General features: G+C 37.3%; 3 protein-coding genes and 2 non-coding genes across 17 annotated transcripts in view; 2 read left to right on the top strand and 3 right to left on the bottom strand.

The window, feature by feature from the left end:
• The window catches only part of par-1 (Serine/threonine-protein kinase par-1), a gene marked incomplete at both ends in the record, with an annotated part of 33335 nt that extends 12682 nt beyond the window's left edge, over window positions 1-20653 (top strand). The window contains 15 exons of one of the 13 annotated variants that reach the window (NM_001392649.1): window positions 832-1046; window positions 6443-6575; window positions 8889-9692; window positions 10371-10478; window positions 11174-11317; window positions 11668-11953; window positions 12043-12625; window positions 13700-14147; window positions 14916-15183; window positions 16006-16239; window positions 17104-17228; window positions 18142-18210; window positions 18872-19117; window positions 19603-19720; window positions 19771-20640. In NM_001392649.1, coding sequence (NP_001380226.1) covers window positions 832-1046; window positions 6443-6575; window positions 8889-9692; window positions 10371-10478; window positions 11174-11317; window positions 11668-11953; window positions 12043-12625; window positions 13700-14147; window positions 14916-15086 — 2892 coding nt within the window. Of the gene's footprint in view, window positions 1-331; window positions 405-831; window positions 1047-3847; window positions 3874-4630; window positions 5056-6147; window positions 6372-6442; window positions 6576-8888; window positions 9693-10370; window positions 10479-11173; window positions 11342-11667; window positions 11954-12042; window positions 12626-13699; window positions 14148-14915; window positions 15184-16005; window positions 16240-17103; window positions 17229-18141; window positions 18211-18436; window positions 18632-18871; window positions 19118-19602; window positions 19721-19770 lie in introns of those variants that run through there. The other 12 variants (NM_001373155.1, NM_001129495.4, NM_001028847.4 and 9 more) reach the window with 12 other exon arrangements.
• On the top strand, window positions 2012-2091 carry AH10.10. Its single transcript, NR_102092.1, has one exon. It is a non-coding gene; the product is annotated as an Unclassified non-coding RNA AH10.10 (non-coding RNA).
• On the bottom strand, window positions 6297-6430 carry H39E23.4. The gene has a single exon (NR_069933.1). It is a non-coding gene; the product is annotated as an Unclassified non-coding RNA H39E23.4 (non-coding RNA).
• H39E23.2 (T20D4.11-like domain-containing protein) lies at window positions 20640-22344 on the bottom strand. The gene is made up of 5 exons (NM_001028849.3): window positions 22152-22344; window positions 21787-21891; window positions 21389-21565; window positions 20825-20932; window positions 20640-20778 (listed from the first exon to the last, which is right to left on the bottom strand). The coding sequence occupies exons 1-5, from the start codon at window positions 22323-22325 to the stop codon at window positions 20659-20661; spliced, it is 684 nt and encodes a 227-aa protein (NP_001024020.2). The 5' UTR covers window positions 22326-22344; the 3' UTR covers window positions 20640-20658.
• Window positions 22345-22634: 290 nt separating this feature from the next.
• On the bottom strand, window positions 22635-24875 carry H39E23.3 (Neurofilament heavy polypeptide-like; the record flags this gene model as incomplete). Its single annotated transcript, NM_001028850.5, has 1 exon — window positions 22635-24875. One exon carries the CDS (start codon window positions 24873-24875, stop codon window positions 22635-22637), a length of 2241 nt encoding a protein of 746 aa, NP_001024021.1.
• Window positions 24876-25302: the final 427 nt, after the last annotated feature.

Below are 25302 nucleotides of genomic sequence, written 5' to 3'. Positions count from 1 at the left end.
AGACAGTGTTATTTGATGATGACAACGACGTTCCGTTGCGCCGCCGCCGCCGTCGCTCCCATCATCACTCAATTTACCTTGTTCGTGTTTCCTAGTTTTCTCAATATATATCTTCCTCGTCGTTTTTTTCGCTGAAAACTGATAGAAATATGACGAAAAACGGAAATTGACGACCTGTGGATGGAAAACTTCGACGGGGCGCGAGATGTGGGGAGACAGAACAAAAATGTTGTTTGTTGCATGAAAAATTGAGAAAAAAAAGAGAGAGAGAGAGAGGTGGGAGAGAATTTTTCAATATAGAAATCATTCGTTTTGTTCGTTGTCGACCTGGCAAACCGCCATACAAAATGTCCAGAGTTTCAGGCTATTTTATGGGAATTTCTAAGAAAAATGGTCAAAAAAAGGTAGGACAGCTGTATAAAAATTAATTTTTCTGCTAAATATGAGGACCGGCGATAGTCTAAGTCAAAATATTCGTTAACCTTTAATATTTTTGCTTAAATGAATCCGAAACTAACGAATTTCGTAATGAAATTTCTAATAAAACATTCCAACATTTTTTGCCGAGCCAATTCTTTTAAAATCTGAAATTTCGCTACTTGTCCTGGTGTAAATACAGTTTTTATTGAATAATCACCCGGTATAACAAATTTTGATAGTTTATCTTCCGTTAATTCGTTGGTTAAAAAAATTTTATAGTCGATATCGATAAAAATGCATTACATCTGCTGCGACAAAAAAAGTTAGCGAAATTTCAGATTTGAACAAAATTTGATTTTTTTTTCAAATGTTGACCTGCCCAATAAAAATTTTTAAATCCTTAAATTTCAGCATCCGGCGCGCCCATCAACAGAATCCTCAACTTCTTCATCACATCATCGACGTCCTGCACAAGAAATGAACGGAACGTCGACGGCAACTGCCACCGGTGGCGGAGGAACATCTGGAGCCACCACAACGGCATCATCAGGAGCACCGGCTGCTTCATCGGGTGGAAGCTCGGCTAGATATTCGAGTAGTGGGAGATCCCATCCAACGTCTGGAAGGTGAGTGTTTTTTTTTTTCTTAAAGAAAAAAAAAGGAGAAAAAGCGGAAACATTTATTTTTCAATTAAAATTAAAAATGTGAAATTGTTTCCATCGGACACAGGTATGGGGGAAAATTTGTTGTTTTCCATGCTTCTGGTTTCGATTGTTGAAAAAATTCAATAGTTTGCTTCATTTCACTCAAAATAACGAGGTCTTTCAGAATTTCTAAAATGACTTAATTACAGCTAAAATCTCCAATTTTTTCATTTAAAGTCGATATTTTAGTAACCTCTCGGCTGGAAATATGTTTAACTTAACGAAAAAAAAAACAACAATTTCCGGCCTCTAAGACTAGGAAAAGTTGACAAATTCGATATTTTTGCTGAAATTTAGCCATTTGTAATTTTGAAAGGTCTCGTTATGAAATTCGGTATTTTCGGGGTCATTTTGAAGGGTTAGTTTAACAAATTGATCAAAGTTTGAACCAACTTCCCGAAATAGTTTTAATTTTTTGCCCGTTGGTTTTCTCACTGCAGTTTGTCTCAATTTTCTCTCGCCCATCTCTCCTCGTTCGTTGATTTCTTCACAAATTGTTTGTTTTTCGAATCTTCACTGACTTATTTTCAATTCTTCGTTAGTTGTTTGCACCCACAGATATTCGGCGGCTTTTTCCTTTTTCTCTCAATCTCTTCAGAAGACTATTTTTCTAGTAATTCTATGACAACTTTGAAAAATTCAAACTGCTCCCAATGGTTCAGAGATACTTTTAACAAAGAACTCCTTCTCCCTTTTGTACTTTTTGACGAGACACTTTTTTATGATTGATGCTCGGAGAGAAGCTTTCGATATCAACACTTACTGATAAGAAAAGGCTTTTGTTTTTGAATCACTTTTTTCAATTGTACAGAACAAGTAAACAGAATTGTTGTTTTTTTTTTAAATTTTTTTCCTACAAAAAAAAATAATTTATTCGATTTTAATCCAAAAATGGTTTCAAAAGTGCCAAGTTTTTAATACTCAATTTGCATAATAACGACTTATTGTACAGTTGAAGGTTGCTGACCTTTCTGAATATTTTAAAAGTGTAAAAATAAAAAAAAATTGAAAATGTAAATAAAAATGTCAAAATGTTCACAATTTCCGAGGTCTCTCTTCAATTCCAAAGACCAAGTAATCGAATGAGCCATCTTGATGATGTCTTTTCTACTCAAAAGCCGAACAAGTCCCAATAATTAGGGGTGGCGAGAATAAGAGGGGGAGTAAGCACACATACACAGACACACGTAGCATACACTACTCGAATATTATGCAAATTACGCTTCCTTCTTCTTCTTCCTATTCGTCGCCTTCTTCCTATTTCTGTTGTTTCTTCTTCTTCGTCTTTTTGACGTCTTAGTCGTCATTTTCAGTATCTCTTTAGACTAAAAGCTCACTGATCCTGAAAAGTTGAAAAGCTGTTGTTTAAGCTTTTTCAATCCGAATCAGAATACATCATCATCATATTTCATCCTCTCCGCAGGGCTAATGTTCTTTCAAAAGAGCTTTACTATTTCCATATTTGTCCATGCTAGTGGAACTTTTTCACCACACGCTCTTTTTTCTTCCTCTCCATAACTGCTGCTGGGGGTCGAAGTCTACTCGGCCGTCAGAGAGGAGAACAATCTCTTTGGAATTTTCAATGAATTTAGGACGCGGTTTGTGGTGGTCCAACAACTAGTATGTGTGCTCTGCGCTGAGCTGAACACTCTTCTCAATATGTATATCCATGTCCTCTGTGTGTGCTAATCCATTCCGGAACCTCCGCCACCAGCATTTTCCATTCTTTTCAATCCCGTCGTCGTCGTTTTTCATTCTCATCTAGCCTTCTAATCCCTCATTTCTTAGTTTTGACGAGAAAAAACATGGTGATATCTCTGACTGCATTCAACTTTTTTTTTCATAATTTTCCAGACAAGAATCACGTTTTCTGGTCATTTTGTTTGAATGTTTTTTTTTGTTTTCCCTGATAAATACCACTAATTGAGGTGTTGCTTTTGCAGAATGCGTATGTAGGTTATCACAATGACGTTTTATTTTTTTTTATTTATTTTTTTTTGATAGCACTAATGTTTTTTTTCCTTGAAACGTATAATTTTGCGGTTTAGTAATAAAAAAGTGATTATAAATTTTCAAAGCGTGATCACGAATTTTATGTTTCCAAAAGTACATTTATATTTACAGGTCTATAAATTTTATCCATCCAAAAATGTTCAACAAAAAAGCACTGCTTTAGAATGTTCTATTGAGCTGTACCAACGCGGACCAATACGTTCGAAATTGTGCCCTTTTCAAACGAATAGCTCTTCCTTTCAAAAAAGCGATCTGTCATTTCGAGTTTTTTGTTCTCTGCTTCACAGCTCAATCCTCCTCTGTTTCTTTTTGCTTTGCTTTTTTTGCTGTCTTCTTTTTCGACTTTTTGTCGTGTCTCATTCTCTACCCCCGAGCCCTCGGGGCCTTCAATATTCATCCTCTCAAAGAAAGACTGATTCATCCTCTTTTTACTGACATTGACGCAGCAGTAGCTTCTCCTTTTCCTTATTCTCTGCTGTTCATTGCTGTTTTTTTCATCGTCGTCGTTTTTCCTCACACAGTGTATTCTAAATTTTTTCGGAACATTTCTGGCGTTTCTTCAGTCCCCAAACGGCTGAAAACCCGGAACCGAAAGCTGAAATTTGAGTGAAAGCTGATTGGGGACGCTTTTGCGTCGTCATCCGTCAGCCAGAACAGTTTATTCCAACGGGGTCAACACACTGCCACGCGGAGCTGTTATTCGTGAAGTTATGAAATTTATGTGGAAGCCACCCGAGTAAGTAAGCGGTAGTACAGTTTCGAGTTACTTTAGAGAATTTTATGATGTTCGGGAAAAAGATTTGAAAATGTTGAAGGGAAGGATCGCTAGTGGAAATTTTGTGAAGAATCTAAGGAGTATAAAATCTTAACAATAATATCTGGAATATTAGCCGACTTTTGGAAAACGTTAGAGAAATTTAGAATTCGCAGAATTTTGTGGCCGATTACCAAAAGTAGATTGCCACTTTTTGAAAATGAATAAAAACATTTCAAAAAAATTTCGAAATGCTTTACCCATGAGAATAACTCACCCTGTTAAACTGTAAAGTTCCAACCTATCCCATGTTTCAAATTTCTGTCAAAAATGAGTCAATAGGCACACAAAAACAGAAACTTTATCACTACTTCACAGACATGACGGAGTCAATTTTTGACGGCCCGCCGGATGTGATTCATAGACTTTGAACCATTTCAATCGATAAGCTATTGGAGCTCCTGTAAGCTGGAATCTAATTGACTAACAACCAAAAACTGGCACAACCCTATTCATTGCTTTTGTAATGATGCTCTTTGGTGTACATTTTCATGTTTCCTCCACCCTCTTAGTTCTCAACCTATTTAATAGTGCCACGTCAATCCGAGAGTTTGTGATGAGTTTCTCGGTTAGTACGATTATAAAGAAGAAAAGTGAGACGCGAACTTCTTTTTTTCAACTCCATCTTCGTCGTCTCGGTGCACCTGGTGTGTTGTCCTATTCTATTCGGTTCTACCTCCTCCACCCCCAATCTATTCAATTTTTATTATTGACTTATCGGAAAGAGAGTCAGTAATAGGAGAGGTGGACACGCAGACGTTGTGAGAAAACGACAAGCGCCTCGACTGAGAGAATTGAAGAACTGACTCATTTTTGTACTGAACTGACTGACAGTGCAGACTGGTTGACACACCTGCTCAGAAGCTGCTGGATCACCTTACACATTCACGTGCGACACTATTTTATTCAATTATTGTTCGCGATTCAAGATTCAAGAACTGTTAAGATGACGAAGAAATCGTACGCATTTGCACTGGATCTCGATGATTTGTGCTGTGACGATCATCCATATTCATATTCACCACCTTCCACATCTTCACGGCATTCTGCATATTATCCATCTCAACAGCCTCGGACCTTTTTTCCGGAATATGAATTGACCAGGTTTCTATCTTGTTTCAAAATATTTTTTCCGGCTGCTTCTCTTCTTGAATATGACTCATCGCCCCCTCAATTTTTCGTTGGTCGTGCTGCAAGAAATTTTCCATGATTCATCATAGCAGCTTGTAGTATAGAAGAAGACCATCGTTGTTCTTGTTGAACATCAGATTTTACATTTTATGTCCGGCGCCTGAGTTCGCCTTACTTTTTTTGTGTTCTACGAGGTACGGGCAATATGATGAACGTAGCCACTAAATGGGGCAAAGTGGCCGAATATAATTAGTACGTTTCTAGATTCGGTTGACCTTTGATTTTATATCCAAAAAAGGCAGTTTAACGGTTTTCTTTTTGAAAAACAATTTTTTCTAACTGAGGGGCTGGAACTTCCTTTTCTATTGGAACAACGCGTCTCAAATGAAAAAAAAAAGTTTCCGAAGCGCTATTTTTCGAGTTTTTTTTTTTCATTAAATCGGCTGTAAAAGTCGTCATTTCTTCCCCTCTGTGCTGACGTCTTCACTCAAAATGAAGAATTGCAAGCACAACGAGATGACGTTGGATGGCCCCGCAAGCAGTCAGCATCGAATGAAAATTTAAACACAGAAATTCAACGAGCCCCGTCCATCAAAGCCACAAAAAAACGGGGGTCCGCGAAGGGAAATTAGAAAAAACGAAGAGGCATGGCGGGGGGGGGGGGGACACGATTTTATGTAGCACTTGGAGCAGCACTTTGTGGGGGCATTTATCGGTCGGCGGGGAGGGTTTTTTGGAGAAATTCCGATGTGATGGGAGCAATAGAAAGAGAAGGGGACACATATTCCCTCTTAGTTTTTTTCTCCTTTTGCTCACACTTTTTTCAAGAGGAATACAGACAGATAGAGAGAGACATGGATGCAATTTGTGTCTCTTCTCCAAAGTGTGGATGGATGGATGGATGGATGTGTATGGAGAAAGGCCGCCCATCTTCTTCTTCTTGCTCGCTTGCTCCTCTTCTACTGCCGGCGCTCTCCTCGTTTTTTCCAGTGTGTCCGTCCTCCACGCTTTGCTCCATTTCGGGGAGCCCCAGGGCTCTTACGCGTCCGTTTGACCTAATTCGATATGTTCAATGCGGCATACTCGTCGTTACTCGCTAGATTTATGTGCCAGCCAAGTAGTTCATCTGTGACGCCTATTCCGGAAGAGGAGGAATCTCTGATCCCGAAGCGAAAAGTGTCTGAAGTGGTCACTACAGCTCCGATGGCTCCCACACTAACTTCATCTGGGAAACGGCGAACGGTGAAAGTGTCACCTGATGGAGATCATGTCACACATAACCGAAAAAAGTTAATTTTAGTTCACATTTAAAATTAAAATAAAGCCCCAGTCCACCAGTTTTCAATAAAAATTTTTCCAGCTCTTCATCACATGCACGATCTACTGGACAATCGGGTATGTCAAGTCGATCGGCAGCACGACGCAACGATCAGGATGTACACGTTGGAAAGTATAAGCTATTGAAGACTATTGGAAAGGGAAATTTTGCAAAGGTGAGCACTTGATGATTGGAAATTTCGAAAAAAAATAGTTATCAAAAAATTAGAGCTTGAAACATACTGTAGCCGGTCTCGACACGACCGAGCGCCTTTAAGGATTACTGTAGTTACAAACTCCCGGTTTTTGGCAAATTTTCTGTTTTCCAAATTTTTTAAAAATTTTATTTATTAAAACCAGTCGATGACCGCGCCTCCGGCGCGGCCAACGACTGGCGGAGTTTAAAATGTATAATACATAGATGTCCTTTTAATCATTCAAAAATGTATCATTAAAAAAGTTGAAACTTCATCGATTAAATCGCATTTTCTTCTTCCATGGTATTCGATTCAGAAAATTCAAAGAGACAGTTAGAATGTTCTGATTTTTCTACACTCAAAATTATAAAACTGCGTTGCGTGTACGCCAAAATAGTCCCCGCCTTTTTCTCGTTCACTCACGGGGAAAAGGCAAAAAGCGGTACCCCAGGTAATATCAGCCGCCGACATCATTCGAGGTCCGCGCACCACACTATTTTTCTCACTGTTGGCGTGGCGAGCTGTCCCCCTCCCCCGAAAAAATTCCACAGAGTTACAGTTTTTCAATAAGTTAATAACTTTCCTTAACTGGAGAAGTCTGAATAATTAACTACTAATAGTAAGTTCTTTGAATATAGATGTGACGAAACAAATAAAAACTCCTACAGTTATAGGAGGTTGTAGAGCATTTCAGAACTTTTTTGAATTTTCCAGATGATTCTAGAACATTCTAGAATTTTCTTGAAACTTCCAGAAGGTGCTGAAACAAAAAATTGATTCCAGAACCAAAATTTGAATTTCCCGCCAAATGTTTTCCTCAGAAAATTTGAATTTCCCGTCAAAATCTTTTTCTCAGAAAATTTGAATTTCCCGCCAAAATTTTTCTTGGAAATTTGAATTCCCGCCAAAATTTCTTTTCTCATAAATTTTGAAGCTCCCGCCCATATTTTTAAAGGTCCCACCACGATGGGTCTCGCCAGTTCCAGGTGGTACTTAAGCTAACAAAAAGTTTCTCAGAAAATTTGAATTTCCCGCCAAAAATTTTTTCACTGAAAATTTGAATTTCCCGCTAAAATTTTTTTCACTGAAAATTTGAATTTCCCGCCAAAAATTTTTTCACTGAAAATTTGAATTTCCCGCCAAAAATTTTTTCACTGAAAATTTGAATTTCCCGCCAAAAATTTTTTCACTGAAAATTTGAATTTCCCGCCAAAAATTTTTTTCACTGAAAATTTGAATTTCCCGCCAAAATTTTTTTTACTGAAAATTTGAATTTCCTGCCAAAATTTTTTTCACTGATTGAATTTCCCGCCAAAATTTTTTTTACTGAAAATTTGAATTTCCTGCTAAAATTTTTTTCACTGAAAATTTGAATTTCCCGCCAAAATTTTTTCACTGAAAATTTGAATTTCCCGCCAAAATTTTTTTCACTGAAAATTTGAATTTCCCGCCAAAATTTTTTTCACTGATTGAATTTCCCGCCAAAATTTTTTTAACTGAAAATTTGAATTTCCTGCTAAAATTTTTTTCACTGAAAATTTGAATTTCCCGCCAAAATTTTTTTTACTGAAAATTTGAATTTCCCGCCAAAATTTTTTTCACTTAAAATTTGAATTTCCCGCCAAAATTTTTTTCACTTAAAATTTGAATTTCACGCCAACATTTTGGGTCTCACCACGAAGGGTCTCACCACGATGGGTCTCACCACGAAGGGTCTCACCACGAAGGGTCTCACCACGTAGGGTCTCAACACGATGGGTCTCACCACGAAGGGTGCCACGCCCACTATTCTCACTGAAATTTGGGCGTGACGTCACAGACTCCAAAGACTACATAGACTACAAACTCCGGACAGACGAACTGTATTTTTTTATATATAGTTAATGATATTTCCTTTTTGAGAAGTAATTTAACTTTTTTATATATTTTTTTTGAGAAACGAGAGAAAATTTCAGAAAAAAAAATCTCGGTTTCATTTTTTTACGCTTAAAATTTATTTTTCGAAAACCCAAAATCATATAAAAGTCATGAAAGAAATATAAACTTCGAAAAAATGATAGACATATTGTGAAAATTTGCAAAACATTGCACAAAAAACAGGGAATCACAACTACAGTACCCTTTAAAGGAGTACACTCTTTTGTTCAGAACATTTTAAGTCGTGTCCGGACCTTGGAGACCGTGCACCGTAACTTTTTATTAAAAATCTTTTTTTTTCCCAGTCGGAAATACGAAACAGCCTGACAAAAATAAATCTTAGATATATGACCATTTAATTAATTATTTTTGCAGGTAAAACTCGCAAAGCACGTGATAACCGGACATGAAGTCGCTATAAAAATTATCGACAAGACTGCTCTGAACCCATCGAGTCTTCAAAAATTGTTCCGAGAAGTGAAAATTATGAAACAATTGGATCATCCGAATATTGTGAAATTATATCAAGTGATGGAAACTGAACAGACACTGTATTTAGTACTCGAATATGCATCCGGTGGTGAAGTATTTGATTATTTGGTTGCACACGGAAGAATGAAAGAGAAAGAAGCAAGAGCCAAATTTCGACAAATTGTCTCTGCTGTTCAATATTTGCATTCGAAAAATATAATTCATCGAGATTTGAAAGCTGAAAATTTGCTTCTCGATCAAGATATGAATATTAAAATTGCTGATTTTGGATTTTCGAATACCTTCTCACTTGGAAACAAACTCGACACATTTTGTGGATCTCCACCGTACGCTGCTCCAGAATTATTTTCCGGTAAAAAGTACGATGGTCCTGAAGTAGATGTTTGGAGTCTTGGTGTAATTCTCTATACTCTTGTATCCGGAAGTCTACCATTTGATGGACAAAATTTGAAAGAGCTTCGAGAACGTGTGCTCCGTGGAAAATACCGTATCCCGTTCTATATGTCAACGGATTGTGAGAATTTGTTGAAGAAATTCCTTGTTATCAATCCACAAAGGAGATCATCATTGGATAATATTATGAAAGATCGATGGATGAATGTGGGATATGAAGATGATGAGCTTAAGCCATTTATTGAGCCACCAAAAGATCAAATTGATGAACAGAGAATTGAGAAATTGATTCAGGTGAGTTTTTATGACGAAAATCATTGTAAAACATTGGAAAAAATTAAAAATTGTATTTTAAGGCAAAAATCTGATTTTTCTCACGATATTCATTGTTTGGAAGAGGAAATTGAAAAAAAATAATAATTAAAAACGTTTAAAAACTGTTTTATGATTATTTTTTTCAAAAAGTTTTGCAATTTTTTAAAATTTTAAATTGAAGCTGGAATTTGGAAAAAAGTTCAATTTTTCACCTAATTAAATTCAATTTTCAAAGTAATTCTCTTAGGCGAATTGTAATGAAAAAATGAATATTGAAAAAAAATATAATTTGCAAGTGCGCTCCAACGTACCAGGGCTTCACAAAATCAGAGAAATTCAAACTGATAGCTTTTAGACGAAAAATGTTTTTTTTTCAATATTTAACTTTGAAAAATGAAAAATGGATTTGAATTTTTAAGATTTGGTACCGAAAAGGTGGTTTAAGCTTTTTTTTTTCCACTATCCATCTATAATACACAAAATGGCAATTTTGCTTTAAACAACTTAAAAATACGAAATTTCATTGTAGAAATCTTTTTTTTTTGAATCTAAAAGTCAAAGTAATTATCTTTTTTAAATTAATTTTTGAACAAAATTGCTTTCCTTTTAAAAATAAATTCCATGAAATTTCCCTCCAAATTTATAAAATGTTTACAGATCTTCCAACTCGGATTCAACAAAGCCGCCATTTTGGAAAGCGTCGAGAAGGAAAAGTTTGAAGATATTCATGCAACGTATTTGCTTTTAGGAGAACGAAAATCTGATGTAAGTTGTATTCCTTACAAAATAAAATCAATTTTTAATTCGAGATTCCATTGATCTTATTACACAATTTTTATGCCTTTGAGTATTAATAACCCAATCGCGAATTTCTAAACCGCATGGTATTCATTTTGAAAAAAAATGTTTAAATATCCCATTTACAATATCCCTGGTTGAAATTTATTTAATTCCGCTTTTTATCCTTCCCCCGTTCCACTAAATCTAACAAATTTTCATCGCTGCTCTTTTTCTCTATTTATGTATCGGCTTTTGATATAGTCTTTAGATAACTTTTAAAAAAATTGTCTGGAATTAGATATTACCCATACGCGAAATTGTGCGATTTTGCTCCAAAAATACGGCATCCGGTCTGTAAATTACGAAAATGTTCGCACCTTTAAAGAGTACTGTAACTTCCAATTTTCTTGTTTTTTAATTTTTTTTATAGGAAAAAAACTTTACTTTTCAAAAAATCGATTCAACAAATCCGCAGCAACATGAATTTGAAGATACAGTACTCATTAAAGGCTCGAACCTTTTCGTATTTAACACAAATTTTTCGTGTCGAGACCACGGAAAAATCTCAAAAGTTCGCGTCTGTGTGATATTTCTAGCTTGAAAAAACATTATTCGAAAAAAAAACGCAATTTCTCTCTCTCTCCTACTATTTTTTGAATCTGTGTGTTTTGTCTCTGCAGATGGATGCCAGTGAAATCACAATGGCCCAATCACTGCTCAGCCATTCGTCAATCAATGTTTCGTCGTCTCTGGGTCAGCACCCGGCCGGTGTTATCACTAGGGAGCATGTGACGTCATCATCAGCGTCTGGAAGCTCTGCTTCAGTGAGTGATCATCATCATCCCTATGTGAGATATCATTATGTTGTGTCTCTATGTGTGTGTGTATGGATCCACCTACTACAGTAACCTATATTCACGCACAAATTTTAGAAATGCATGAATGTCTATGTCTGTGTGTCGTATTTTCTGCAAACTGTAGTATGTCGAGGAACAAGAATGCTTGCAAGTTTATATATTTGAAAACATTTCAAAAGTTTTCTGATTTTCGTCTTCCTGGCTCAGGAATTATATTCTCTAAAATTTCCAAGCATTCCTGCTCTCCTATAGTACATTCAACCTCCTATAATTTATAGTCCAAAACTTTTGTTTCATCTCATTTTCCTAATTTTCAGCCATCCCGATACTCTCGATCCTCAGCAACAGCCACAGGTGCATCAATCACTGCAGGATCAGCGCTCGCATCGGCTGCGAATGCTCAGAAACATCAGCAATCATCGGCAGCTCCATCGTCAGGATCTTCGTCGTCGAGGAGAAGCTCGCAAAACGATGCGGCAGCGACGGCGGCTGGTGGTACTGTAGTGATGAGTGGAACAAGGCATGGTGGAGTTCAGATGAGAGCTCAGCCGACGAGTCGGCAAGCGACAATCAGTTTATTGCAACCGCCGAGTTATAAGCCTTGTGAGTTTTTTGTGGAGAATTGGGTGAAAATGATTTCTAAATTGGTCACAAAAAGAAAAAGGACACGAATTAAATTCCCATATTTTCAGCCTCCAACACCACGCAAATTGCTCAAATTCCGCCACTATTCAATAGAAACTCAACGGCAACCTCATCAGCTGCTCAACCTTCAACAGGAATCACCGGTACTCGAAAGATTGCTGATCCAAAAGGACGAATTCCGCTCAATTCGACTGCTGTACAAGGACATCGAACTGCAACAGGTGCAGTTGCAGCCAATAATGGTGGTATTCCAAGTCATCGGGATCATGCTCAGCAGCAGCAGTATATGAATCAACTCACCTCGTCGACAATGATGTCAAAGCTCATCAATAAGACTCCAGCGGCTGGTGGTACTGCAGCCACGTCATCTTCTTCCTCATCGTCTGCCACGTCGACAGCGCCACTTCAGAAATCTGGATCACAAATCTCGCACGCACCGACTGAACCAGTCATTCGAGAAGACGACGACGAGAATAACAGTGAGAATCAGAATGGAAATGTTCCATTGATCGGAGGTGTCGGACCACAAACCTCTCCAGCTGTTCAAGTACCAACAGAAGATGCAACTTCATCATCAGACAAGGAACAACAGCAGCAGAAAGCATCCAGTGAGACACCCAAAGAGTCCAAGTGAGTTTTTAAACTTGTTTTGGAGCACCTTGTCACCCCCTTTTTATCATGAAAAGAAATTTTTCACGCTATAAAAATACGCTTTTGCACCTTCTGTAAATAAATATGGCTTTAAAAAAGGGTCAGATAAATATAATTAATTTTTTTCCAAAAATTTCCAAAAGTAGCATGAAACTGTTCAAAAGTCTCAAGCACACAAAATTTTCACTTGCACCCGCCTCCCAATAGAAAAATATTACGGAAACGCAGAAAAATGCCCGTGAAAACGCGCTTCACTGTCAGGAGCTGGGTCTCGTTTGGTATTTGGCTTCAAAACCGTAATTTCAAATGTTTTCAATTTGAATTTACGGTTTTGCCGCCAAATACTTAACGAGACGCAACTGTTTGCAGGCGGAGCCTTTCCACGTGGACTTCAAAAAAGGATTTTTCTGGCGTTTCCATAATACACTTTTTGAAAACGATTACAAAAAATCACTCCCCATTCCTTCTAACATTTCCAAAATTCTAACCCAAAAAAGTTCACCCTGAACAAACAAACAAACATATCGGTAATCTATCCCTTACGAAGCATCAGCCTTCTCATTTCACTTATTCCTACAACAACGAATATTCTTGTCTCGCGCAAATTGTTGACCAAAATAATTTTAAAAAAAAACGACCAGATAACCTCAAAATTTTCCATTTTTCTCTTTATTCTACCTCTGTCATATCACCAATTTTCTTTCTTTTTAGACCTAATCCTTAGTTTTTTCTTCTTTTTTTCGTCATATTTCACTAACATTTTGCGCGTTTCACAGCATTTTCTATCCAATATTTCATTTATTTTCATATATAAATTATATATTTATCCTTCAATTTGGTTGTGTGTTATGGTTCGATGTTCTTCGTTTGGTATAGTTTTCTGATATAATTCCAACAGAAAAAAACACGCATGCTTCTTCTCTATTGTTCCCCCCGTTTTTAGTTTTTTCATGTTTCATGTCCCCTCCTGTTTGATTTTCTGTTTTTTATCCGCATGTGTGTGTGTTGTTGTTCGTTTGTGTGTTCTCTAGAGTGTGCTCCTTTCGTTTCCAGCCCGATCGTCTGGCAGAATTTGCATCTCAACAGTCTTCTGAAATCTTTGTTGGATTCTTCGGCAGCTACATCATATGAAACTCCACGGAGGCCAGGAATAGCTGGAAGACGTTCGGAACCATCAGCAGCAACGCCTCGGCGACGTCATCAGACAATGGTGGTTGATGCGCGACATCTTCAGACACCTCCAGACACTGATAGACCGTATCATTTTGAAGATACGACGCTTGATCGTCAGATGAGAGCACTCTACGTCTCAACTGCTTCGTCAAGAATGACACGTGGTGTACTTCCAACTCCACCCACCTCGAATTCCACGTCATCGAGCTTTATTGTGGAACCGTTGACACATGTTGCTGCTGCATCACCAGATATTACTACAACAACACCGACGAAGTCAACTGTGACGACGTCGCCATATTTTAGGCGAACACCGTCATTTCGAATGGTGCTGAGTTTTTTTCTTTCTTTTCATTGCTCGAATCCTCTTCTTTATCTCTTTCTCTCTTTCTTATTCACTATTTATTCCTTTTAGTCGTATTGTTGTTGTGTGATAATGGTTTGAGGTTATGGTTGGTCGTTTTTTAAAATGGTAGCAATTTGCCGAGCATCAACGAGACTAATAAGGTTTTTTTCTTGAAAAAACTGCGAAATTTTTGAGAAATGAAGAATGAAAATCTAAAAGGTATCACCGAAGTATTTCCAATATTTTAGGATAGTTTTCGGCAGAATCAGAAAAAATGGAATATGAAAAAAGAAAATTAAATGTTTTTTTTTTTGAAACCAAATTTTGAAAAAAGTAAATAAAGAGTGTAAGAAAAACGCTGGAAATTTTTAGAAATAAATTGGCAACAGTTTTTATCTTTATTTATCAAAAATTTACCAAAAAAATAACATTTCAATGTTTTTTAAATCTGAAAATTCATTCATCAGATTATGTTGATTTTAATGAAAATAAAAGTTATTTAAAATATTAAACATTTTCCGAAAAGTCGAATGAGAAAAAATTGCAGAAAAATTAAATTATTAATCAGAAATATGCCGATACAATTTTCGATGCAATTTTTTGGAGACACATAAAATTGCCCATTATAATTTTTTTTTTCAATTCTTAATCCTTTTCGTAGTTATAAGAATATTGTATTTCCCTATCAAATATCCTGTTCACACATGAAAAATTCTTTATAAAATGAAATTAAATGCAATAAAATTTCAGGCCGTCGATGATCCACCAATCTCCATCAATGCCTCCATCACAGATGATGACTGCGATGGAATCATTGAAATTGAGCGAGAGTGGTCAAACGGGGGGACCGACAGTGGCGACGGGAGGTCCACCACAACGAGCCACATCACAGCAAATGTCTCGTTCGGCAACAACCAATAGTGCAAATATGGGTGCATCATCAGGAGGTGCTGCTGCTGCTGCTTCTGCCACAAATCAATTATCGGGTGCTCCTTCTTCTACGGGTGCTTCTAGTCAGGTAAGCTCCTATGCTCTCACTTTTTTCTAGTTTTGTTTGAAAATTATTTTTCTTCAAACATACTTTGTTTTCTTCTTTTCTAATTTACAGAACGAAATTTATCTAAAACTAGACAAAAGAGTAAAGCTTGCTTTCCTTATGTGCCCACTTGCAACCCCTATTGTTCACTTAGCCCTTTGTTTTGATTTTATTCAAAAACAAAAAAAAACAAATTTTTTTAAAACGTTTTTTATCTGTGAATTTCTGGAAATGTATGTGATTTTTAATTGTCGGATTGATGTGGTTTTTTGCGAAGTCTTGCATGATTTTTTTTCGAAAAATTGATAAAAATGGTTTTAAAAACAGAGAATAACTATTTAAAAATTTGAAATCTCGAAGAGAAAGTCATAGATTTGTCAAAAATATGTTAATTTTTTTTGAGAAAAAGAGAAAATTCCGTTAAAAAGTTAAGAAATGATCTGAAATTATTTTTTTAAGTCGTTTTTCGTTTTAGATTTCTGGAAAACCGACATCATTGATTACGATTACACTCTCATTTTTTCCGCTATTTAAATTTCATATTTTTGAGAAATAAGAATTTTTCAAATTTTTTAATCGTTTCAGTACGATCTATTATATATTTTTAATTTAACTACTCACAGACATCAAATAAATAATCGCATACATTTTTCAAAAAATTCAATTGATAAACCAACGCTTTCGAATTAATTTTCAATAATTTTTCATTCTATCATTAAGTTTTTGCATTGCATTGCAACAACAACAACAAAATCTTTCCTTTCCTTTTTCAACCCCATTTTCAGAAGCTTCAAGTATTTTCAGCAATATCATCCAAAAGCTCCATCATCATCTTCATCTTCATCTACAAATCCACCACATCAACATCAACTAACACATAACGCGTCGTTCTCGGTGACACCATCATCATATCAAATTCCAACATCAACAGCTGTGAACGTTACCTCCACTGGAATGCCAACATCATCATCTTCATCAGCTTTCCCTAGAAATACTCGTAATCGACAGACTTTCCATGGAAAAACGGAGAAGGACAAGGTAGTGTTTGCGCTCTCTCGCTTTTTTCATTTTTTCATTTAATTTTTATATATTTACAACATTTATAGATTTTTTTGGTTTTTATTTTTTGATTTCCAAATCAATCAATCAACAACCTCAACCAACTCATTCATTTTTTTCATAATTAAACCAATCACTGAAAATTCACCCTGTTTCTTGATTTATTTTTCCTTTTGTCCGAGTCTCTCTTGTTTTTTGCGCCAAAATGCTCACAATTTCGGTGTGTCCTCGATTTCTTACCCACACAATTGTGAACGTCGTTTTTTGCAAAAAGCTTTTTTTTGAAAATGCTGTGAAATTGTTTTTGTTGATTTTAGAACAGTTCGAGAAATTCGAGACTATAAAATAAGCAAAAAATTAAATAAAAACTGCAAAAAGAATCAATAGATGGGCAGTTATTTCAGCAAAAAATTAAATATCATCAAAACGCGAAATTTTGTGATTTTTCTCAAAAATACGGTATCCGGTCTCGACACGAAAAATTCTGTTGAATGCAAAATTGTACCCTCCTTTAAAGATTACTGTAATTTGAAACTCTTGCTGCTGTCGATTTTTCATAAATTTTTCATAGTTTTGCTATAAAAATATATGTTTTTCTTTGAATTACTCAAACTTAACATTCTAAAAACCGTATATTTGCAACGAAAGTTTGATTTTACGGTACTCGGAAAAATTCAAAAATTTTAGAAACGATTCTTTAAAAAACTTTGAAATTTTCAAATTAATTAAATAATTTTTGGTTTAAAATATTAATGGAAAAACATGCCAAAATTCGGCCACCCCTGAACTAATCTAAATTTTCATCTGAAATTTATCAATCAATAATTCAATGATTTTTTGCAGGGAGGCGACGACAGTTCTGATGAAATTGGAGAAACTCCGGGCAATGTTTCAATTGGAGCAACTGGTCCATCGGCCAACAATGCAGAAGCAACAATCTGGAGCAAATTGAGCAAATTGACGAGACGGTTCGTGCATCGAAAACTTTAGAAAAAAAACGGGTTCCCCCTCCTACCCTACCACATTATCACCAAACAACACGTAAAAACACCCGACTAACTGTGGAAACTAGACGCTAAAGATAAATTGCGAGAATAGGGTTACGGTAGGCTCAAGTACCGTAACCCTTTTCTCTACTACACCCGTTAATCATCAGTAATACAAATTTTCCCACCGAGTTATCACTCTCAATTACAGTAACCATCAGTCTTATTCACCTGTTTTATCGTTTTATAGACTCTCTCTTTCTCTCTTTTTGCACATTTTTTGCTCAAATAATGGCCAATCATAAATAATCACAGGAAATAATGTAATGCATGTAACATTTATTAAAACTTTCTACCAAAAAACTCCCTGCCCGGTGCCAGATTCCCTGTTTTAAATTTTCTCTGAAACTATATCTTTCAGTTTTTTGTGTGTGTATGTTATTTCTTTTCTTTTTTGTCCTGCATCTATTTTTCTCGTCACTCTGATCATAAAGTGCTTGTGGTTTGTCTTTTTTTCAGTTTTTTGTGTTAACTAACAGGTTTAATTTTCTTTTCGGTTCCAACTTACAATTAACAATTTGAAGGTGGAATAGAACATTTTTTGCTACTTTAAATGACAGAATATGTGACCGAAAGTAACTGTTTTATTTATTTTTGCAAAGTCGTTAAAAAAAAATGTACAGTCATATTCGATCATGACGGTATATCTTCTGTCATTAAAAAAAAAAACATTTTCTTACTCTTCTCCACCTTTAAGTTTTCAACAAAAAAAGCACCGGGACACTTTCTTTTTTTAATCACCCCCACCCACCCACTCAACTACTCACAAATTTAATCACACGATATATAGCCACGTGGAATGCCTTCTTTTTTCCTATCTTTCGTATTGTTACAGTAGCAGCACGGCAGCCGCCCATCAGCCACGTGGATCCTCGCTTCACCATTCGATGTCGATGACACAAAGGTACTCAAAGGCCTACAGTAACCAGCTATCTTTCTTGCTCTCCTTCTACAGTACTCTCTCTCTCCCCTAATGTATTGTAGCATGCTTAGCATAGCGCCTCTTGTTGCTCTTTTGAATGTTGGTGATGTCGTTGTGTTCTTACCGCCCCTCAGCCTTTTTGCAGCGCATGGTTTTGATTTTGCAATTTATTTCTCTAGGTTACTGTAGGAAAATCGAAACGTTTTAGCCCATCCCAACTGTCGTCTCGTTTTACTTCCAACTATGTTGCTCCGATTGTTCGTTCAAAGCCACCAGCTCCAGTTTCAACTCCCGCAGCTCCTTCAGCAACGGCTCCGATTCCAGTTATTGTGTCTCCAGCCGTCACGAAAATGCTGAAAGAGAATAGAAGAAAGTTGTCAGAAGAGGCAATGGCTATTCGAAGGCATGAGCTTATATTCTATCTACTTCTTTTTTTTCCTCTTTTTTCGTCTATCTTTTGAATCGGAATCCCAAAAAATATAGGTTTTCTGCACCTTTTTTCACATTTTCTCACTTTTTTTGTTTAAGAAATTCTAGTTTTGTAGAGTGAGTGAAGCGCTTTTGATCATGATTCTCCGCGTTTTTTTAGAAATCCCCCACCCATCTCCCCCACACCATCAGAGTCTTATCCTTCAATTTTCAGAGATCATAATCGAGAAAGTATGACCCAGCCAGTATCAGGACGTGCTGGAACCATCGGAGCATCACAAGGACAGCAAACCGCGGCGGCTCTTGCTGCGATTCGGGAACAGTCTGGCCCAATTGCTCCAGGTGCCGGACAAGTTGCACCATCGCTTCCGATTCATGAAGGAGACGTCAAGCCACGATCATTGCGGTTCACGTGGAGTATGAAGACGACTTCTTCATTGGCTCCGGATGATATGATGAGGTGAGTGCTGCCTAAAAATATAAATTTTTAAAAAAGTTCTTAAATACCCAAAATAATCAAAAAATAGTCAATTTTATAATGAGACTTTTTTATGAGTAGATCCCAAAAATCCAAATTTCCAATATCCAAATTTCTACTCGCTGACTGAGAAAAAAAATCGACAGAAACCGCTCAATATATGACCAAAATATGCTAACTTGGACCGACTCGGGCCAAAGGTGTCAGTCGAAAATGTCGATTTTTTCAGACAAAATTCGAAAAAAAACGAGAAAAAGAGCAAAAAATTTATCAAAAAATTTCCGAGGAGTAAAGATAAAAAATTATTTAAAAAAAAATAGAAATTTTGGAAATTTTGATTGTTTTCCAAAATATCGAAAAAAAATTTGTCGATTTTTGGAGAATCTAAAATTCAAAAAATAAATAAAAAACGAAAATTTTAGATTTCTCGAACTCTAGTTTTCGATATACTTATAACGTTTTTTCAGAGAAATTCGAAAAGTTCTTGACGCTAACGGTTGTGACTACGAGCAACGGGAACGATACATGATTCTGTGTGTGCACGGTGATCCGAATACAGACTCACTTGTTCAATGGGAGATGGAGGTGAGTACACCAGCTATCTGGTTACTGTAGTTAATTCTAAATGTTTTCAGGTCTGCAAGTTGCCACGTCTCAGTCTGAATGGAGTTCGATTCAAACGAATCTCGGGAACATCGATTGGCTTCAAGAATATCGCTTCGAAAATAGCCCAAGAGCTGAACCTTTAGAGCTGAACCTATTGATGATTGTTCTTTTCATGTTTCATTTGTCGCCCCTTCACTCTCTCTCTCTAACCGCCTCACGTTTTTATCCATGTCTCGATATTCTCGCTTCTCTCGTCACCCAACACATCATCAGTCATTGTAAACTGAAATTCAGAAATTTATGAAAAAAGCAGCGATTTCAGTGAAAAATTGCTGAAATTAACTTCTGTTCAATTCGTCTCCTCCTCCCAATTCAACAATCCCCCTCTTCCAGTACGGTTTTCTCTTTTTTTTTTGGATATTTTCAAATTCATCGTTGTAGGTGATTGCTCCCCCCGTCCCCCTACCGTATCCTTGTTTTATAAAACCTCTATTTTTGTGTCTTCATCGTCGTCGCCGCTTCAAATTGCATTTTTCTTTTTCAAACCCATCGTTTCATATTTCGCGCCTTCCCCCCGATGATATAACCAATCCATCTTATCTTATAAGTTTTCTCGATATCCCATTGATTTAAATATTATTATAATTATTATTCGATTATTGACTACTCTTCTTTTTTTAAATTTTTTTTCTATGTGTCTTTTAGGGTATTCATCGCGTTTTTTCTTCCTTTTCTTTTTTCATATTTTATTTTTCTCCCTTCCCACCCCAGACTACCCATAACTTACCGTAGTCCCCCCTGTCCCCATATAATTCTCCATACAACCCTCACAACATTTTCCCTTGTCTCCGAAACATTTGTTTTCCTTGCGCCCTCTGTGATGATCAAATGAAGAATTGTAAATTATTAAATGTTTATTATTCTATTTCTACAGAACTTCCAACTAGATCCGTCGCATTGTGATCCTTCAAATCTTCCATGTCTTTGAACTTCAATCGCCCATCGCAACCCAAATTGAACATACGAGAATCTTGATGCTGGAACGGATTTTAATTTTAAATGTAGAATAAATATATTGGAAACCTCTTTAAATATCGGTAGAAAATTCGGTTCACAGTAATTTTTAACGTCCGGTAGAAGACAATTTCCTAAATCCTGGGCTATCTCGCAAGTCCATTTCCTTGTCGGAGTCTGAAAATAGGACGTTACAATTGCTTTTTTAAATTTGGGAAAATGTGGGGCTTCATTGGGTCTCACCACGATCTCAATTCTGCGAATTTCACAAAAATACACAAATTACTATTAAACATTTTCAAAATACCGTGATGAGTAATTGAAGGCGCACAGGTTTATTTGGATGGGTCTCGCCACGAGAAAAATTTCAAATAACAAATTTTTTCTCGCGGCGAGAACCTACCGAATAAATCGGTGTGTTTTTAAGTGCAAATATCAGAAAATGGAAAAATTACAATATCGTCCGTTTGCGGAAACGTGACAGTAAGTGATAAATATTCCATAATAAATTCATGTTTTCTCTGTACATTTCAGAAATTGACATTTCAAAAACTCCACTTTCCACATCAACTACGCAAGTATCTAAAATTAGGCACAAATCGTGGTGAGACCCACTCAGATAAATGCACTCACCGCATCCAAGTGTTCCTTCACGCAAGACGATAACTTGTCTGGGAAATTCTTTGCAACATCTCTTAAAGTAGAATAGCAAAAGCTCATTGGACCAATATTGAATGCATCATGAGAGCATCTATCCAATGTCTCAAATAGGACAAAGTCCTTGTAGCATTTTGTATTTTCCATACAGGTCTGAAATAAGACGTGACTCAATTTAAATTAGTTGTTCAATCATTTTAAATTAGCCAAAAACATTGTTGAATTTCCGTACTTATACGATTGCTTTGTTAAAAAAACAATATCTTCTAATGTCGGTGCAAAAACCGCGGAGCGGTTAATTTATTTCGGTACTTCATCAATAACATTTCAATTTTCATCAGAATAAGGTTCCAGAAAAGTACTCATGACCTTACATAATACTTATCACAATGTGCTGTCAATTCTGTCATATTCCACGTTTTCGTTTGTTCGGGATACCAAGAGATCGATGTTCTTCGGAACCATGATTTCATTCCTTCCTGGAAAATGGAAATTATAGAGCTTTTTGAATTGTTTGTTTTAATAATTATGGGTCGAATTTAATTTAGTTAGATTACTTTTAAATTACTGTATGTAGGGTGTTGTGTTACAACAGCGATACACTTACAACAGTTAACACGAAATTGCAATTTTGAACTTTTGAAGCTCAAAACTAGCGATATTGTTGATGTAATTCAATTCTCTCGCAACAAAATTTGAAAGATTCATAACTATTTCTATTGTCAAATGGAGAACGAACCCAGAACCAGCACCGACTAACTGCATTCCTTCCAACTGGATCATCCTGTTGCAAACAGGAAACTTTCAGACGATTCTTTTCATACCAGTCATGTCTATGTCCAGTCCGGAATGCACATTTCAAAGAGGGCACAAGTAAAAAAATAAGAAATATAATAGTTGATGAAAACTTCATTTTTTGAATATGAAATCTTCGAGGAGAGTGGAGAAATCGGATGCCAAAAGATTGGAAATCAAATGTTAAGAACAGCTGTTTTCTTGAAAATTTGATGTAAACAGCATGATGAATCTGACTGAAAATGAACCTGAGCAATGGAGAACATAGATTAAAAAGCTATTTTCAATTTAGTTTGTTTGTATTTTTCGAAAACACTACAACGTAGTTGTGAAAAATGAGTTTATTACAGAACTATATGCACAATAACATTTCATACATGTTTTTATTAATTCAAAAGATACTTTCTCGTCGAAGTTCCATATCGAGTTAATGTGGTAGTGGAACCTTGTCAGCAGATTCAGTCTTTGGCTTATCAGCTTCTCTCTTGACTGGGGCCTTCTTCTCAGAATCAGCAGATTCAGTCTTTGGTGGATCAGCTTCTCTCTTGGCTGAAGCCTTCTTCTCGGAATCAGCAGATTCAGTCTTTGGCTTATCAGCTTCTCTCTTGGCTGGGGCATTTTTCTCGGAATCAGCAGATTCAGTCTTTGGTGGATCAGCTTCTCTCTTGGCTGGGGCCTTCTTCTCGGAATCAGCAGATTCAGTCTTTGGCTTATCAGCTTCTCTCTTGACTGGGGCCTTCTTCTCAGAATCAGCAGATTCAGTCTTTGGTGGATCAGCTTCTCTCTTGGCTGGGGCCTTCTTCTCGGAATCAGCAGATTCAGTCTTTGGCGGATCAGCTTCTCTCTTGGCTGGGGCCTTCTTCTCGGAATCAGCAGATTCAGTCTTTGGTGGATCAGCTTCTCTCTTGGCTGGGGCCTTCTTCTCGGAATCAGCAGATTCAGTCTTTGGCTTATCAGCTTCTCTCTTGGCTGGGGCATTTTTCTCGGAATCAGCAGATTCAGTCTTTGGTGGATCAGCTTCTCTCTTGGCTGGGGCCTTCTTCTCGGAATCAGCAGATTCAGTCTTTGGCTTATCAGCTTCTCTCTTGACTGGGGCCTTCTTCTCAGAATCAGCAGATTCAGTCTTTGGTGGATCAGCTTCTCTCTTGGCTGGGGCCTTCTTCTCGGAATCAGCAGATTCAGTCTTTGGCGGATCAGCTTCTCTCTTGGCTGGGGCCTTCTTCTCGGAATCAGCAGATTCAGTCTTTGGTGGATCAGCTTCTCTCTTGGCTGGGGCCTTCTTCTCGGAATCAGCAGATTCAGTCTTTGGTGGATCAGCTTCTCTCTTGGTTGGGGCCTTCTTCTCGGAATCAGCAGATTCAGTCTTTGGCGGATCAGCTTCTCTCTTGACTGGGGCCTTCTTCTCAGAATCAGCAGATTCAGTCTTTGGCTTATCAGCTTCTCTCTTGACTGGGGCCTTCTTCTCAGAATCAGCAGATTCAGTCTTTGGCTTATCAGCTTCTCTCTTGGCTGAAGCCTTCTTCTCGGAATCAGCAGATTCAGTCTTTGGCTTATCAGCTTCTCTCTTGGCTGGGGCCTTCTTCTCGGAATCAGCAGATTCAGTCTTTGGTGGATCAGCTTCTCTCTTGGTTGGGGCCTTCTTCTCGGAATCAGCAGATTCAGTCTTTGGCTTATCAGCTTCTCTCTTGACTGGGGCCTTCTTCTCAGAATCAGCAGATTCAGTCTTTGGCTTATCAGATTCTCTCTTGGCTGGGGCCTTCTTCTCGGAATCAGCAGATTCAGTCTTTGGCTTATCAGCTTCTCTCTTGACTGGGGCCTTCTTCTCAGAATCAGCAGATTCAGTCTTTGGCTTATCAGATTCTCTCTTGGCTGGGGCCTTCTTCTCAGAATCAGCAGATTCAGTCTTTGGCTTATCAGCTTCTCTCTTGACTGGGGCCTTCTTCTCAGAATCAGCAGATTCAGTCTTTGGCTTATCAGATTCTCTCTTGGCTGGGGCCTTCTTCTCAGAATCAGCAGATTCAGTCTTTGGCTTATCAGCTTCTCTCTTGGCTGGGGCCTTCTTCTCGGAATCAGCAGATTCAGTCTTTGGCTTATCAGCTTCTCTCTTGGCTGGGGCCTTTTTCTCGGAATCAGCAGATTCAGTCTTTGGCTTATCAGCTTCTCTCTTGGCTGGGGCATTTTTCTCGGAATCAGCAGATTCAGTCTTTGGCTTATCAGATTCTCTCTTGGCTGGGGCCTTCTTCTCAGAATCAGCAGATTCAGTCTTTGGCTTATCAGCTTCTCTCTTGGCTGGGGCCTTCTTCTCGGAATCAGCAGATTCAGTCTTTGGCTTATCAGCTTCTCTCTTGGCTGGGGCCTTTTTCTCGGAATCAGCAGATTCAGTCTTTGGCTTATCAGCTTCTCTCTTGGCTGGGGCATTTTTCTCGGAATCAGCAGATTCAGTCTTTGGCTTATCAGATTCTCTCTTGGTTGGGGCCTTCTTCTCGGAATCAGCAGATTCAGTCTTTGGTGGATCAGCTTCTCTCTTGGTTGGGGCCTTCTTCTCGGAATCAGCAGTTGGCAGTTTCACTGGTTCAGTCTCTCTGGCCTCACGATCTTTTGTAGGGAATCCTTGAACAGTGACCGACAAAGCGGCGAATAGAAGGAGGGAACACAAGAACAACTTCATCTTGAAACTGATTGTTGCAACTGTATTACTTTTCTTATATAGTATCTATGATGATGGGCGGCAACGTAAACCAGTATCAGGAAATCGGTTTTTTTTTCATCAACTGTGTTTACATCTTCTAAAGCATGAAACGGTCAAGGTGAAATACCGGAATAACAAACAACTTGATGAAGGGGTTGAACTCATGATATCATCAAATATCCGATTGTATCAGATACTCGGTAAACTCTTTTTGCACTTCCTTGCACCGAAGTCAAAGATTCTTCTGCAGTGTCAGGATAGTTTGGCGAGTTTCTTGCTTACTAGGGAACCATGTGATATTGAAATTGTATGATAATAAAGTAGGCGTGTAAAACCTTCGGATAAGGTTTTCTTTTTTGTCATTGGCCCTTCAAAATAATTTAGTTAGTTTGGCATGTTTCACAGA

The sequence above is a fragment of the Caenorhabditis elegans genome, chromosome V (genome assembly GCF_000002985.6).
Source record: "Caenorhabditis elegans chromosome V".
NCBI lineage: Eukaryota > Metazoa > Nematoda > Chromadorea > Rhabditida > Rhabditidae > Caenorhabditis > Caenorhabditis elegans.
Note: the sequence above shows the minus strand (reverse complement) of the source record. Positions and strands in the feature narration are given on the sequence as shown.

What these genes read in the sequence shown, in the direction of transcription:
- H39E23.2 (NM_001028849.3), bottom strand. Translation starts at nt 22,325, where the DNA reads ATGAAGTTTTCATCAACTATTATATTTCTTATTTTTTTACTTGTGCCC. An exon ending in CACATTGTGATAAGTATTAT is followed by an intron (nt 21,566 to 21,786) that starts GTAAGGTCATGA and finishes GTCTTATTTCAG; the next exon opens with ACCTGTATGGAAAATACAAA. An exon ending in TGAAGGAACACTTGGATGCG is followed by an intron (nt 20,933 to 21,388) that starts GTGAGTGCATTT and finishes TCCTATTTTCAG; the next exon opens with ACTCCGACAAGGAAATGGAC.